Source organism: Convolutriloba macropyga, chromosome 10, assembly GCF_964194025.1.
Source record: "Convolutriloba macropyga chromosome 10, txConMacr16.3, whole genome shotgun sequence".
NCBI classification, from domain to species: Eukaryota; Metazoa; Xenacoelomorpha; order Acoela; family Convolutidae; genus Convolutriloba; species Convolutriloba macropyga.
In genome coordinates, this window is record NC_134477.1 from 18305906 (window position 1) to 18323894 (window position 17989).

The window sequence follows — 17989 nt, forward strand, 5'->3', positions numbered from 1 at the left end:
CAAAATCACATCTGATATCTTTTTTTGGAAAAAAGTAAATCTATAACTTAAAAAAGCTTTCAAATTTAGCTCACTTAGCAAAAAAAATTTTCCCTGCCTACTTTTCTCTCTGTCTCTCTCTTAGAATGATAGATGAACGAGAACCAATCTTCTTTGCTCCTCTTTTGACTATTGTTCAGACATAAACAGTTAATTTGACTTCTGTTGTGACTTTCAAATCTTTTTCAGTAACACTTAACAACAGAAAAAACAAGCACAAAGAGCAGCCTTTCATAGAATAGAAGTGCGAGAAGGTAAATGTATATATGTATGTGCTTGTTTTTCCTGTTGTTAAGTGTTACTGAAAAGGATTTGAAAGTCACAACGGAAGTCAAAACAAGTGTTTATGTTTGAACGATAGTCAAAAGTAGAGCGAAGACTGGTTCTCGTTCATCTATCATTCTAAGAAAGACACACACACACACACAGAGAGAGAGAGAGAGAGAAAGAGAGAGAGAGAGAGAATATAGGAAGGGAAAAGTTCTTTGCTAAGTTATAGCTATTTTTGAAAGCACTTTTTAGTTACAGATTTACTTTTTTCCAAAAAAAATTTTCAGGTGTGATTTTTTAGCTGTTTTTTTGTTTGACTTTTTGTAGTTTTTGTGTTCGTATTCAACTTTCTATAGCTTATGCCAAAATTTGCAAAAATCTATATTTTTTATGGGCTCCTATTATGGTTTGTTTCAATTTTGAGTTCGACATGAGCAGAACATTATTCTGAGACACGGCAGTTTTTACTAAAACAAATGCATCAAATCTATTTTTTTCCAGATTTTCATTTGATTTTTAAATTGTTGCTCAGTTTATCGGCCTGTTATTTATCAACCAGGAACAACTAAAGGGTTTCTCATAACAATTGCGGGGTCGCATGGCATTTTATTTTTGTGATTAATAATAAATTCCTTTTTCGCTTTGTCTTGGTTTTCTTTTATATAACGGTTGTCTTTTGAATTCAAATACTCTCGTTCATTGAACAAAATCTAGGTGTTTTGAAACGTGTGCTGCAAAGAGTTGTTTATGAATCACAATTGACTATACAATTTTTTAGCGCAGTTTTATCAGGATTAGCTTTTTTGTTTTTTCTTTGGTTGAAATTCGTATAATTCATTTCAATTTCAGTAATGGGCCCATTTGTAAGTGAAAATTCACGTCGATTCGCTTTCGGAATCTTCCCGCTACGATTTTTTGTTTTCTTACTCGATTATTCTTGCGACCCTTTCACTTCGTTTGCAGCGACTCCTCTGCAGTTGATTTTGTTTGCGTTGCGTCATTTGTAACCTTAATTTGCGCTTGATTTTGGGTTCATTGTGTGATAATTTTTTCTCTTATCACTCAAAACAATAACTTCTTGATGAAGTTTTAATTTTAAAAGTATTAGATTGATTACAACAAACATAGTCGATCAATTCAAAATTTGGTTCCTCTGCTTATCGTATCAACAGTTTAACTGGTTTCAACACATTGCAACTTTTGAGAACATCCCAATTCACAATTAACAATCTGAGCATCTGTAAAGAGTGCTTTAGAAAATTCCTAATAAAGTTGAAGGTAAACATTTGGTTGTGCCAAACCTTTTGTTTGCCAGTCATAATTGGTTTTGGTGTAGATTTTATTATTTTGTTTTTCTTAGTGTCTTTTTGTGACGCAGATTTTTTTTAGAGCTCGAGAGTGAAATTTCCATGACATAGTCTAGAAGAAGAACCGTAATATATTTAATTCCGGATTCTATAAGCTAACTTTACGATAAAAAAAATAAAGAACTTGCAACACTAATATTTAACTAACGAAGTTTGGCAAAACACGGCGGAAAAACGTACTATAAAAATGATAAAATGTACTGTAATATCTGATGTAATTTTCTTTAAGATGTTGGCATTTATCATGAACACTTGATGATGAATTGTTATCTATAATACCAGTCATTTCACGTATTTCTGTTTGTAATTTTAACTAAAAACTTAGAGCTCATGTTTGTGTGACAGGTTTCCGTATAGCTTGATGTTAGATGCTCACTCACTTTCGTTTATTATTTGTTTTTAAACGTTTTTAAAAAACTTTTGCTTTTATATATTGTATTTAAACGTAAGTAGGTTTTTTGTTTTTGCGTCTGTTTGTACCATGTATGTGCAAGCAAGTTTCTGCTGACCTTATTTATCTCAGCGATGAGGGATTGGTTTTGGTGACATAAGTGCGAATCAATTCGACAAACATGCAAAATTTTTTGAATTTTTCAAGTTTTTGTAACCTTGTCATGGTTATATTCAATCCTCCTGAACTCAAGCCCCCGATTTTTTTTATTTCGGCGCTGCCTGAATTTGTATGTAACTGCATTACAGTTTTTGTTTTGGAGACATTGACATCAAGAAGCTATAGGGGACATTGACATCAAGAACCATGGTATTCACTAAGCTTAATCTAGAAGTGTATACATTTTGAAAGTCATTATTGATTTTCTCTAAATTTATGAAACTATGTTTGTGGTCCTGCTATTTAGTTATCCTTTTGCAATTTTTTGACTTCCCTAGGCTCGTTTCGTTCTGTCGCTCATTCTGCTCATTGTTTTTAAACAGCAAGTGCTCAGCAAAGCAATCTGAAATTAACAGAATCACTATCGAAAAACGAAATTCATAATAGAAACCGGATAAACCCATAAAGCCCAATTTTAGATGCCCGCTTCTTGAACTTTGTTCTTATGAGGCTTTTTTTACTTCTCCATTTTTTTGGCATTGATGACAGCGCCTGTATCTTCTTATCAATAGCCGAGAAGCGATAGCGGCTATTACTGGGGACATCGTGGTTTTTTTCATTTGTCACCATCGATTATTCCTACGACCTGATTTCTTGGAATTGACATTTTCAATGATTTTATTTCACGTATTTCTGTTTCTGTAATTTTATCTAAAAACTTAGCTCATGTGTATGTGACAGGTTGTTTTGTATAGCCTGATGTTATATGCTCACTCACTTTCGTTTATTATTTGTTTTTAAACGTTTTTTTTTGTTTTTGCTTTTATATATTGTATTTAAACTTAAGTAGGTTTTTTCGTTTTTGCCTCTGTTTGTACCCTGTATGTGCAAAAAAATTTCGGCTGACCTTCAAGATAGTTATTTTCTTGATCTCAGCGATGAAGGATTGGTTTTGATGACATAAGTAAGATTAAATTCAACAAATATTCAATTTTTTTTGAATTTTTCAAGTTTTTGTAACCTTTTCATGGTTATATTCAATCCTCCTGATCTCGAGGGCCCGATTTTTTTTATTTCGGCGCTGCCTTCATTCGTAATTAACCGCATTACAGTTTTTTTATTGGAGACATTGACATCAATAAGTTATAGCGGATCTGCAGTATTTCCTGCTAATTTCCTAAGTTTTTAATTTAGTTTTTGTCTGCTTTTGCCTATATTTCCGTGTCTTTATATCAAGCAAGTTTTGTCTTTGATTCTAAGTATTTACCTGACCTGTTGACATTTTCTTTTGAAAACCGTTGTATTCACTAAGCTTAATCTGAAAGTGTATACATTTTGAAAGCCGTTATTGTTTTCCTCTTAATTTGTGAAACTATTTTCGTGGTCCTCGTATTTAACTATCTTTTTGCAATTTTTTGACTTTCCTAGGCTCGTTTCATTCTGTCGCTCATTCTGCTCAATGTGTTTTTAAACAGCAGGTGCTCAGCAAAGCAATCTGAAATCAACAGAATCACTATCGAAAAACGAGATTCGTAATAGAAACCGGATAAACCCATAATGCCTAATTTTAGTTGCCCGCTTCTTAAACTTTGTTCTTATGAGTCGTTGACGTCTGTATTTTTTTTGGCGTTGATGACAGCGTCTGTATCTTCTCATTAATAAGCGCGAAGTGACAGCGGCTATTATTGGGGACATCGTGGTTTTTTTTTTAAAATTCATCGTCTCCGTCGATGATTCTTACGACCTGATTTCTTGGAACTGACTTTCTCAATGACTTCATTTCATGTATATCTGGTTCTGTAATTTTTACTTAAAATTAGCTCACGTTTGTTTGACAGGTTTACGTACAGTTTGATATTAATTGCTCACTCTTTTTCGTTTATTATTTGTTTTTCAACGTTCTTTTATTTTTTTGCTTTTATATATTGTATTTAAACGTAATGTTTTTTTTCGTTTTTTGGTTCTCTTTGTACCCTGTATGTGCAAAAAAATTCTGACCTTAAAGGTTTTTTTGTTTTTGCTTTTATATATTGTATTTAAACTTAAGTAGGTTTTTTCGTTTTTGCCTCTGTTTGTGCCCTGTATGTGCAAAAAAATTTCGGCTGACCTTCAAGATAGTTATTTTCTTGATCTCAGCGATGAGGGATTGGTTTTGATGACATAAGTAAGATTAAATTCAAAAAATATTCAATTTTTTTTTGAATTTTTCAAGTTTTTGTAACCCATTCATGGTTATATTCAATCCTCCTGATCTCGAGGGCCCGATTTTTTTTTCGTTTCGACGCTGCCTTCATTCGTATGTAACCACAGTACAGTTTTTGTCTTGGAGACATTAACATCAAGAAGCTAATACGATCTTCAGTACTTCCTGCTAATTTCATGCTAAGATTTTAATTTTGTTTGTCTTCTTTTGCCTATATTTGCGTGTATATATCAAGCAAGTTTTGTGTTTGGTACCAAGTTTTTACCTGACCTGTTGATATTTTCTTCTGAAAACCGTGGTATTCACTAAGCTTAGTCTGGAAGTTATAGTTTTTGAAAGCCGTTATTGTTTTTGTCCTACTTTGTGAAACTGTGTTTGTGTTCCTGGTATTTAATTATCTCTTTGCAATTTTTTGACTTCACTAGGTTCGTTTCACTCTGTCGTTATTTATCTCAGCGATGAGGGATTGGTTTTGGTGACATAAGTGCGAATCAATTCGACAAACATGCAAAATTTTTTGAATTTTTCAAGTTTTTGTAACCTCTTCATGGTTATATTCAATCCTCCTGATCTCGAGGGCCCGTTTTTTTATTTCGGCGCTGCCTTCATTCGTAATTAACCGCATTACAGTTTTTGTTTTGGAGACATTGACATCACTAAGTTATAGCGGATCTGCAGTATTTCCTGCTAATTTCCTAAGTTTTTAATTTAGTTTTTGTCTGCTTTTGCCTATATTTCCGTGTCTTTATATCAAGCAAGTTTTGTCTTTGATTCTAAGTATTTACCGGACCTGTTGACATTTTCTTTTGAAAACCGTTGTATTCACTAAGCTTAATCTGAAAGTGTATACATTTTGAAAGCCGTTACTGTTTTCCTCTTAATTTGTGAAACTATATTCGTGGTCCTCGTATTTAACTATCTTTTTGCAATTTTTTGACTTCCCTAGGCTCGTTTCATTCTGTCGCTCATTCTGCTCAATGTGTTTTAAAACAGCAGGTGCTCAGCAAAGCAATCTGAAATCAACAGAATCACTATCGAAAAACGAGATTCGTAATAGAAACCGGATAAACCCATAAAGCCCAATTTTAGATGCCCGCTTCTTGAACTTTGTTCTTATGAGTCTTTGTTGACGTCTGTATTTTTTTTGGCGTTGATGACAGCGTTTGTATCTTCTCATTAATAAGCGCGAAGTGAAAGCGGCTATTATTGGGGACATCGTGGTTTTTTTTTAAAATTCATCGTCTCCGTCGATGATTCTTACGACCTGATTTCTTGGAACTGACTTTCTCAATGACTTCATTTCATGTATATCTGGTTCTGTAATTTTTACTTAAAATTAGCTCACGTTTGTGTGACAGGTTTACGTATAGTTTGATGTTAAGTGCTCACTCTTTTTCGTCTATTATTTTTGTTTAAACGTTCTTTTATTTTTTTGCTTTCATATATTGTATTTAAACATAAGGTTTTTTCGTTTTTTGGTTCTCTTTGTACCCTGTATGTGCAAAAAAATTCTGACCTTCAAGATAGGTATTTTCTTTATCGCAGCGACGAGAGATTGGTTTTGATGACATAAGTAAGATTAAATTCAACAAATATTCAATTGTTTTTGAATTTTTCAAGTTTTTGTGACCTTTTCATGGTTATATTCAATCCTCCTGAACTCAAGCGCCCGATTTTTTTCGTTTCGACGCTGCATTCATTCGTATGTATCCACAGTACAGTTTTTGTTTTGGAGACATTAACATCAAGAAGCTATAGCGATCTTCAGTAAGTTTTTAATTTTGTTTGTCTTCTGTTGCCTATATTTGCGTGTCTATGTTTCAAGCAAGTCTTGTCTATGGTACCAAGTTTTTACCTGACCTGTTGATATTTTCGTTTGAAAACCGTTGTATTCACTAAGCTTAATCTGAAAGTGTATACATTTTGAAAGCCGTTATTGTTTTTCTCTTAATTTGTGAAACTATGTTCGTGGTCCTCGTATTTAACTATTATCTTTCGGCAATTTGTTGACTTCCCTGGGCTCGTTTCATTCTGTCGCTCATTCTGCTCAATGTGTTTTTAAACAGCAGGTGCTCAGCAAAGCAATCTGAAATCAACAGAATCACTATCGAAAAACGAGATCCATAATAGAAACCGGATAAACCCATAAAGCCCAATTTTAGATGCCCGCTTCTTGAACTTTGTTCTTATGAGTCTTTGTTTACTTTTGTATTTTTTTGGCGTTGATGACAGCGTTTGTATCTTCTCATTAATAAGCGCGAAGTGACAGCGGCTTCTATTGGGGACATCGTGGTTTTTTTTAAAAATTCGTCGTCTCCGTCGATGATTCTTACGACCTGATTTCTTAGAATTGACTTTCTGAATGACTTCATTTCATGTATATCTGGTTCTGTAATTTTTACTTAAACATTAGCTCACGTTTGTGTGACAGATTTCCGTATAGCTTGAAGCTAGGTGCTCACTCTTTTTCGTTTATTATTTGTGTTTAAACGCTCTTTTATTTTTTTTTGCTTTTATACATTGTATTTAAACCTAAGGTTTTTTTTCGTTTTTTGGTTCTCTTTGTACCCTGTATGTGCAAAAAAATTCTGACCTTCAAGATAGGTATTTTCTTTATCGCAGCGACGAGAGATTGGTTTTGATGACATAGGTAAGATTAAATTCAACAAATATTCATTTTTTTTGAATTTTTCAAGTTTTTGTAACTTTTTCATGGTTATATTCAATCCTCCTGAACTCAAGCGCCCGATTTTTTTTTTCATTTCGACGCTGCCTTTATTCGTATGTAACCACAGTACAGTTTTTGTTTTGGAGACATTTACATCAAGAAGCTATAGCGATCTTCAGTACTTCCTGCTAATTTCACGCTAAGTTTTTGTTTGTCTTCTAAATTTTGTTTGTCTTCTTTTGCCTATAATTGCGTGTCTATATATCAAGCAAGTTTTGTCTTTGGTACCATGTTTTTACCTGACCTGTTGATATTTTATTCTGGTATTCACTAAGCTTAGTCTGGAGTTTATACTTTTTGAAAGCCGTTATTGTTTTTCTGCTAATTTGTGAAACTGTGTTTGTGTTCCTGGTATTTATCTTTTCGCAATTTTTTTACTTCCCTAGGTTCGTTTCATTCTGTCGCTCAATCTGCTCCTTGTGTTTTTAAACAGCAGGTGCTCAGCAATGCAATCTGAATTATACAGAATCACTATCGAAAAATGAAATCCATAATTGAAACCGGATAAACCCATAAAGCCCAATTTTAGATGCCCGCTTCTTGAACTTTGTTCTCATGAAGCTTTTTTTACTTCTCTATTATTTTGGCATTGGGAAAGCGCCTGTATGTTCTCATTAATAGCCGTGAAGCGATAGCGGCTTTTATTGGGGACATATCGTGTTTTTTTTAATTCGTCGTCTCCATCGACGGTTCTTCCGACCTGACTTCTTGGAATTGACTTTTTCAATGACTTTATTGACTTCTACTGCTTTGCAGTCGAAATGTGTGTACGTGACGTCATTTCTGCTTTTAGGACAATACCTCACTCAAATAAATGACTTCTGAACTCACTTATGGAAATTTAAATTTTATGAACATTTACTAGTTAATGGTGTGCATCTAAGTAGTGCGAAACTTACATGCTCTAATGCTTGATTTTTAGTCTTGAGTTTTTGATTTCGAATATCAATTTTGAAAAAGCTCCTTTAGGACTTTTTCCTTATAGACCTTATGTTTCAAAGTTGACAGTCTGACTATAATCCAAAAAGTGTAGTGATCTACTAAAGGACTGTTGGTCCATCTGTATATCTTATTTCTTTATTTGTTTCATTTCATAGAAGGCCAAAAGCGTCTATCGCGGCTTTTTTCCGGCAATCTGCCGGCTATGTTTAAGAAACTGGAGTATGTCTAACTTAACTACGAAATCCAATGAAAACAGTTCGCACTTTAAATGTTTTTGTTCAACAATCAATTTTTGCATTGTTTTTGCTCCTTCAATCCCGCTCGGAATCAATGGCGGCTATTTTTTGATAATCTGCCGTGTATGTTTTTCTAAATAGCTCATTGTGGTACAAATTATGGCGTTTATTTTTGCCTTATCAATTGATGATGGTAATAGGTGTGAATTATTTCTTGCATTGCTCTAATAAACTGACGGACACTCGATTTAAATATTGTTTTACTATCCTTTCACATCATAACAGAACTTCATCAGAATTTGCTGCTATTTGTTTCAATATCAATCACTTTACTTTAGAATTTTGCTGTTAAAAAATTGATACATTTTTGATTCCCAGTAGATGCGATTCGTTGATCAAATCTTCACTGCCTTTTAGTTAATGCGTAGGTTTGCTAGGATAGAACAAGACCACTTTTTTGACAGGAAAATGGCAGCAACTGTTTTGTCAAGGGCGGAGATGAATTCATTGATGAATTTGGGAGATGAATTGATCTATTACGAGTTCACTTCAGTTTACAGATAGCTGGTTTGTTCTTTGTATATCATGGTTCTCAGTCGCTATCTGAACCGACATATGAGGTGCAATTGTTAATTTTGTACGTGGATTTACGGTTTTCTGGAATTTCATTCAATTTGATTTCTATTTTCAATGTTCTTGAATTTTTGCATTCTGTACCGAACATTTTATTATCCATTCTCTCTTAATTTAACCATGAGATTTTACAACAACAACGAGGAGGTTCGGTAATGTGCGTTAGCAAACCACTTTGGATAATGATTGTTTTAAGGTGACGATAAACGGAAAATTTTTTATTCTTGAACACTCTTATAGGAAGCAGAAGTAAAACTAGCCGTCTTTTGAGTTCATTCAAAAAATATTTCAGCAATTTTTAAGCCTTATATTTTTCGGCAGATTTGGCTAAAGATGGATATTTGTTGTCTTTTTCGATGAAAAAGTCCAATTTTTCAGCAAATTTTCAGGAAGTTTCACAGAAATTAGCAAATTTTGAGCTAAAATTGTCGGATCAACCAATTTAGCAACCTTCCTCGGTGTTTAAAGGCAAAAACAATAACACTATTGTTAACAAATTATAGCAAAATTGGCAAAAAAATAAGCAAAAATTGCGGAAAACGTGAATAAAAAGATGGAATATGGCGAATGTTCACCAAATTTTAACGTCGATAACTGCTTGAAAAAACTAAACAAAATCTTTTTAATTCTATATTGTACGGGCTTTCTTATGATACCAGTCACAACTCTCTATCGATCGGTCAAAATTGACGGAACCATAAAAAACAATTGAGCATATAGTTCCTCCCCCACTCAAAATGGGTAGGAAAAATGCTTTGATTTTAAATTCAGAATGCATAATGCGATGCTTTCAGAATTCAAGTTCAAGGAGTGAGAATTGTTCTGGGGCGCTGTCTTGTGATAGATGCGACGCTGTTTCTGCTTCCAATTTTTTTTCAGTTTGTTTGTATTTTGGTTTTAACTACTAGACAAAGTATTTCTGTGCACCGCTAGGAATTTTAGTTTCGTCTTATTTAAAATTATAATTGAATTATTTGTTGGCGTTGAGTCTTTGAAATTCAGTGATAGTAAGTGCAATCTTGACTATAAGTTCTTTCATAAATGCAATCTTAACAATATTTTAACAATTTTTTGCAAAATTTTTATTGTTTCGAATCTTTTGAACTCTGTGTTCACTTTTTTTAGAGTAAGCAAATTTTGGATAAATTATTGAAGTATAATTTATCCCACTATAAAGATTTTTTCAGATTTATATTAACGATATGGCTTCCGGTACCTGCTCTGAAAACTTTGTTGAAGTGCGATTGAAGGAAATAGTTGACAAGTTCTTCGCCACAATACATGGAGGTGGTTTCTATGAAAGTTTGCTTTCTAAAGTGTTGAAAAGCGTCATTTTACCTCCGAATTTGAAGAACTCAACTATTCGATCTTCAACATTTGCCCTCGCTGAAGTGCAGATCAACGTCAAATTCAGTTACAGCCGTGACCCCGAATGGAGAACTTTTTTGATCTTCTATGACGCTCCTCTCGACTCTGTTCCAGGCGTATTGAAAATTTCTGGGAAACTTTCTTGTGAATTGAAAGAATTCGTGCGTAGTCACTTCATTCCAATTCCAGACAACGGGCTGAATGCTTCTGAATACATGAGGTCGTTCAAGCCTATTCTAATGTCTAAATTCCCTGGTATTGGAGCTGTTCACAGGTGAGTGAAAATTTTGACCTTTAGAAGACGTTGAAGTTATTGAATTGTGTTATTAATAGCTGCGATAGCGATAGCTGAGTGGAGCTTTTGTTGGCCTTCTGTTTTTTCAGCTGAGTGGAGCTTTTGTTGGCCTTCTGTTTTTTTTGTTGGCCTTCTGAGTATTCGCGGCGCGTCTCTTCTGATTGCTAATTTTGATGGAGTGTATTTGAAACACGAAGTGAAGTGCGCGAAAACAATGTGTTGGGGCGTGGGATTCGACTAAGCGAAGCTATTCGACTAAGCAAAGCTAATTTTGGAGCTATTTGGCAACAATTTTCAACTCTGCGTGGAATTTAGGCAAAAACCAATTAAAACACTTTAACACGGCGCTTCAAAATCCACTTGACGCTATGAATTTTTTAAGTGTCCTTAACAATTCTGTATATGATAATAGGTTTCAGAAACATAGTTAGGTTTTTTTTAAAAAAAAATTGAGCATTTCAGCTCAGCTGAATCCCCCAATTATGAAAATATTTTTTTCAAAGTTTTTTCCTCCCCATAAATCTGTGACTTTCTCACGCTTGATTTCTTGATATCTACGTATCTAAATTGATCTTGTTCAGATGTGGAGCCTCGTTAAAAACAAACTCGATTGTAAGATGAGATAGTAGGTAATCAAGACAGATGATTCAATCGCTCACGACGGAGGTCGCGGATTGAAGCCCTCCCCATTCTTTTTTGCACCGATAAAAATTTATCTAAGATGCAGCCTCTTTGACCTAAGTTGCCCCGCCTGTAGTTCGAGAGCATTTTATCAGACATTAAGTCTGCTTAGGATGCCGATTTTGATCTGTTTTTCAGGGTTTTCCCCTTAGGCTTCCTATTTTGTGCTGCTGGCTTAAGGTTCTTTCAGTCTATAGGTACGGGCTATTATATATGCGTTGCTATTATGAGGTGACACTTGAGGCTAGACAGCGGTCTCTGCCACTGAAGTAAATTATGCGTTTTTCTAAATTGAATCAGATTCTGAATTTTTTATTGTTGTTCGTTATGCCTCTGCCCGATATTCGATGGATGACTGATCGAACACAAGAAGTAGAAAAAATTTTTTGACAGAATGTTGGCTGTGAAGTAACGCGTTAGCATTTTCAAGAGAGTTTTGTAAAAGAAAGGGAAAATTGTTTTTGATTTAGTCCTTTATTTCTTTTCCCTCTCAGCGGTCTCCACTGTTTCAGCTGTTTTTGTTGTTTGATTGCAATTTGTGGTCATTTATTAATGAAAGTTAATAATTTATCAATTTGTAGATAATAGTTGCTTTGGATGACCAGAAATTTTTATCAGATGCATTATCAGTTTGTGCTTTCAGATGCTTTTCTAATTTTTTTCTGTTATTGCTTTAAAATGATTGCTTTTATTAAGCAGGAGGTTCAATTTGTCAGTAAGATTGGTCAGTTTTCTACTTCGAGTCATTTCCGAAATTCTTCCGTCTCTACTTTTTTAAGTAGTTGAAGTTTTTTTGGAATTCTTGTTGTCAATGTAGGTTCAACTTAGGGTAGTTCTTCGGTGTACGCTGAGTAGTAAAGGGAGCGGAAAAAAAACGATTATCTTTGCAAACTGCTTCCAAAGTGGATTTAGAAATCATTATTCAAACTGATTTTTGGTTTTCGAAAACAATTTTTTGGCTGCGACAACTTGACTTCTATTTATGCTCTTTTAATTGTCGCATTGGCTCTTTGATGAGGCGTAGCACAAGCTATTTAATAGTTTTAATTCATATCTGATAAATTTATTTACTTTGTCACAATTTAATTTCAATAAACGAGTTGTGATATTTGTTCTTTTTTGCGGTTTTAATACTTTCTTCTGTTGTCTGATTTAGCATCGTTAATAGCTGAAATTTTTTTGTCAAGGGCTCTGAAGTGAGGTCTAATTAATTTTGTGCAATTTCCGTCATATTTAACGTTTTTAATATATCGCTGAGTTTTTAAGCTCTGCCCGTATGGGTAGTTTTCTTGTTCTTCACTGATTTATTTTCATTACTGAAAGTTCTCCAGTGCTCTAAGAAATATATTTTGTTTTTTTTTTGGTTTTGTCTTTAATTTTTTTTTAATTTGGATGTTTTTTTTTGAAAAATGACGGTGGTTTGTTTTTGTTTTGCTTGCTTGTTGTTTTTGTTGTTTTCGTGCTGCCTACTTTTCAATGACACAGGAGAAAACATTATTTCTTCGTTTAAAATATTTGCTGATATTACAATTGTTTTGCGACTTTTTTTCAAAAACAATAGCTGTTTTTTTTTGAGTTTTGAGCGAGCCTGTTAATCTATTTAATTTATAGTCTCTTGGTAGCACTTTTGACAGATCTCATTGTTTGATGTACATAAGACAAGATTGGATCTTTTAAATGGTTCAAGTTTGTAGCTAATGTTTTGACTCAGAAATCATAGTTTTGGAAACCAACAGATTTCATTGATTTTGTTGACTGCGATAAACCGAAAACAAAACATAGCAAATTCGGAGGCGTTCGGATTGCACCAAGTTCTTAGACAATAAGTCACACAAAATTAGTTAACATACTTAACCAACACATCCAATATTCAGACCATGAAACAAAAGTTTATTAGAAACACACAAAAATGAAGTACAATCAAGTGATTATTTGACAAAAACTAATAAATAGTTTTGTCACATAATCACTTGATTGTACCTCTCATTTTTGTGTGTTTCTAATCAACTTTTGTTTCATGGTCTGAATATTGGATGTGTTGGTTAAGTATATTAACTAATTTTGTGTGACTTATTTTCTAAGAGCTTGGTGCAATCCGAACGCCTCCGAATTTGCTATGTTTTGTTTTTGGTTTATTTTGTTTGTTTTGTACAAAGGGGGGTGCTGCGGTCGAAATTCCTGTTGTGTTAGCGTTTACTTAATATCTTGTTAATATTTTTGAGGACTCAAGAGAAAACACTTTTCATAAAATGCGAAGCATGTTTTTACTTTGTGTACATTAATGTTTTCACTCGTTCATGTTTGCATTGAATATGCTTTGCTGAATAAGAATTAACACGCCGAATAAGAACACTTTGACACTTATTGTAATTCTGTCAGTTTCTATCTCTTATATTTTCTTTTTCTGTTTCAATCCCAATGCGTCAAGCGGGTCAACGGCGTCTATTTTCCGGCAATTTGCTGGCTATGTTAGTTTTTAAGATTTTTATACATGAATTTTTTTTGCACCCAATTTTTTTAGGCGCGTCGACGAAGATTTCCATGAAGAAATAAACGATCGTAATTGGCTGATGTGGAATGTCGAAGAGGAAAAATTGGCTTCAATTGAACCTCCAGCACAGCGTCCTGAGAAATCAGAATCTGAATCGAGTGAGCCTGCTCCGCCTCTCGAAAGACCTTGTCCATATTTGGAAATGCTGATAGACGAACATTATAACCCGGACTCGCGTCTCTCGAAGTTACCGATTGAAATAATAGAGACAGTTTATTCACACGTTGTAAATTTTTGGAAGGAGCATATTGAGACAGGTGGAATTTATGCGAGTGTTGTTGCCAAAGTGGAATTTCCACCACCTACAGGTATCAATGTGAACATGATGCCAATAAGACTTTGTGACAGAGAATCGATTCCAGACAATATGAAACAGTACTTGCCACTTCTAGCCGCCTGTCCAATCAATAGGTTGGTGCAAATTTCAACTACAAAATGAGCGGTACTCGTAATTAGTGCAGTAATATAATAAATTTTAGAGCATGGATTTTTCACCGTGTCATTTTCCCCACTTTTCTTGCTTTTGAGAAGCAATAGGCATTCTCATTATTCGTTCTAACATTAATTTTTTCTAGTTGATTGTATTTCAGAGATGAGTTCAGTGGTATAGGCTACCTGACCATTCATGAGTCCTTGATCGAAGAAGATGGAAAGAGCCAGCGGAGAGGAGGAGTTCACACTGAGACACCAGGCAAGATATGGCTGGAGTCTTATCAGGATCCAAGTTTGGATCAGGTATTTTTCATTTCTGCTATGTGTACCAACAAGTATGATTATTAATGATCACGCTCATATGTGATAAAATGAAATAAAGCACTTTATTATAAAGATTTTTAAATTCCAATATTAATTGTCTGCGGAAATGGTTCTGATGTTACTTTTTGTGCTTTTTTGTTATTGCTTGAGTTTACATTCGAAATAAAATTTGGGCGGTCATAACCTTGCACGCTTGAGCTCGACGTCCAAATGCTAGCATCCATGACAATTCGTTGAGAGCAATCCGCTCGAAGCTAGTCGGTTTTGTTAATTTAAGGCAACTCGAAGCATCGGCCAAATCTTTAAGAAAACATTTTTTGTATTTATACCTGTATTTCATTATAAACAAAACGTGTTTAACTCGAGTTATTCTTCACTCATAATTCATTCAACAACATTGCTCACAAATATCCAAAACTTAGACACCGCTTTTAAAACTTCCGTGAACACTGCAGGCCTCTTTTCTCCGTCTCCTTCCATCCCTAACTTTCCACGCTTGACCTCAACTTCCAAATGCTAGCATCCATAAGCCGCAGCTAGCTACTGCGGAAGGCAATAGCTAGCTCGTCAATTCTTTGAGGGGAATACACTTGACTATAGTCGGTTTTGTTACTTTAAGGCAATTTGAATAATTTCAGAAAACAGTTTTTACTTCGCGCGCATGCTTGTATTTCAATATAGACAAATATACTCAAGTTATTCTGTGCTCATAATTCATACAACAACATTACTCACTTTTTCCTCTCGTCTCAAACAATTTTTTAACAGCAGCATAAAAATCTCATACGTAATGAGTTCTGAAGCATTGCATACTGGAGTTTTCTATCAGAACTGACTCTATAGAATCATATTTGCCTTTCCAAAAACCCTTTTTTTTATTAGTTTGTTTATTGGTTTCAATTAATTTCACACGTGTATATGTAGAGTAAGATACCACTCTTACAGTTGGTTTCTCGTTTTAAATTCTGATCAAAATTTTGTCATGGTAAATTTTATACGCAATCGATGCAAAACCGCTCAAGACTTGAGGACCCTTGTTTTGGCAAGGTTGTTGTGATTTTCGAACTACAAGTGGTCATTATTGACAATGCTCAAGTCTTCCAACTCTAATTTCAAATTCTTGCTGACTACATTTGGGTTTGAAAGAAGTAATTCCTCTGCTTCGAACAATATCATCAATTTAAATACAATTACTACAATTAGGGAGAGGGTAGACAAACGAGGCCGTATAATTCCACCTAGTATCTGCCCCATGTGTAAAGATGACAATTTTTTTAACTTTATTCTGAAATAAATAAATAATGAAAAAATAAAAATACCCTTTCTCCCCTTTTTCCATTCCGATGTTATAAATAATTGTCAAAATATTTTGTTTAGAAGACTGTTCGTCTTAGTCTGGTATGTCTTTGTTCCACCCCTTTGATAATCGGAAAATTATTTTTCACAAAATATTTATTTTTACTAAGTTCCTTTATTATATCAGAAAATCAGAAAAATGGCCATATCTAAACTAGAAGAGCTAGAGGGGTCAAAATTTCTGGCTGGAAGTACTCTGTTGTTTTCGAAAACCATATTGTTTGCATTACAGAAGTTGATTTTTTTCAAGAAAGTCGGAAATTTTGTTGAACATTGCTCTCGAATATCTTGCTCAAACAATTTGCAAAAATATTGTTCAATAATCATTTTGATTAGATCTTGAAGTGGAATAACCATAGGCGAATAACCATAGCTTTTCCTTGTGAAAGGGAATAACCATTGCTTTTTGAGAAGCGTTGAAAATCTGCCTTCAATAAAGGATCTGTTTGACGGTGATGTAATTTTTACCAAAATACTACAAATTCCGCCAGAGGAGAATTTGCTATCCATTCTATCAATATTTGACTTAACTTCACCTTGAGAAATTTTTCTCACATGGATTGACTTATCTGATGTTTCTAATAGCGTCAACTCAACTTGCAGAATAGTTTTTTTGAAATCGGGTCCATTTTGAACCAAAGAAGTCAAAGGTTTCAGCGATTTCCAAGTTTGACGCGTTAACGTTTGAACAAGAATCCAGAACTGGCATATGATTGATATTATGTTGTTAGAATACAAATGGTTCGCCAAGGCGTTTATATTGAAATCCCCCGTAAGAATAAAGGTCTCATCAGCTGAGGTAGTATCTTCAAGGAAAGAATCTAGCCCTTCAACAAAGTCCATTTTATTTTGTCTCATTTTGACGCATGTAACACCTATGCGCAATCTCTGGACTTTAAAATCTAAGCGACAACAGACCGACTCTGCTAGGTTAATGCTATTTTATAAAATGTTAACGCGCTCGCGGGCTGGGATCATCACAACACCACCACCTCTTTCCTTTAATTTTGATGAGACAGCTCTTTCAGCCATGCAATAGAAAAACTTTTGGATCAACGTGATTGGATAACCATATTTCTGTAAGGCAAAGAATTGTCGAAGGAGACTCGAGACTTTATACAAGTACTTCCAAATCGTCAAAGTGAGCTTTGTGAAATCTAACATTGACACATAAAATTGACACAGTCAGAGGGATTATTTGAAGAATGAGTAAAGTCGGATGAATGATCAGAGAAAGTTATATGCGAGAATTTTCCGACGAAAACAATTAAATCCGTCCTCAATATCATTTTCCATATCAATAGCTCCATGAAATAAATTAGAAATTATGTATACTGTAGGATCTTCTTGAAACAATAAGAGAATTTTTCCTCCGTTGGTCCATACGGATATGATTGTGTTGTCATTTCATCAGGCTCTTGAAAGTCTGTCGCGCTCTGCTGAGGTCTTCGTAAATTTTACTCTCGTTTTCAATTCCGTACAGCTGCCTCTTCTTTCTCATAATTTCTATTTTTGCAACCATCCTAGCTGGCTTGATCCCACTTCTTGCAGGAAGACGATAAGCAATCGAAGTATCTGTAATGTCTACTTTGCCTCTAATATAATAATAATAATAAAACAGAATTTCAGAAAAAGTCCAAGGGTTTTACATTAACCCCAATTTGTTTTGTTCAGTTTATTAGATAACAAAATTCAGTTTTTTCACGTTCATGCAGTTGTTGCACCCACACATAATTCGCCAAGAGCACGTGTTGTTTTCATCGTAACGCAGTCTGAAGTAGACAAAATACAGATCGAGAAGTTTGGCTTTGTGGTTTTCATGATATAGGATATCGTATTGGAAGAACTCGTTGAAGGTGTTAGCAATGTGGCAGGCCCTGTACCAATAATCGGATTCACATTTCCTGAGTTTTGGTTGGCGACATATGAAGTTACGAGTCGTTTGGTATCGAGTTGTACCTGGCTCGGTTATTGATACATGAAGTTTCCAGTTTAAATCAACTTTCCCCGTTAA

At 34.4% G+C, this 17989-nt stretch overlaps 1 protein-coding gene across 1 annotated transcript in view; it reads left to right on the top strand.

The window, feature by feature from the left end:
• Positions 1 to 10120: 10120 nt before the first annotated feature.
• Positions 10121 to 17989, top strand: part of LOC142348337 (uncharacterized) — a 31309-nt gene continuing 23440 nt past the window's right edge. The window contains exons 1-3 of the mRNA XM_075399647.1: positions 10121 to 10610; positions 13834 to 14274; positions 14454 to 14598. Coding sequence (XP_075255762.1) covers positions 10171 to 10610; positions 13834 to 14274; positions 14454 to 14598 — 1026 coding nt within the window. The 5' untranslated portion in view covers positions 10121 to 10170. The remainder of the gene's footprint in view (positions 10611 to 13833; positions 14275 to 14453; positions 14599 to 17989) is intronic.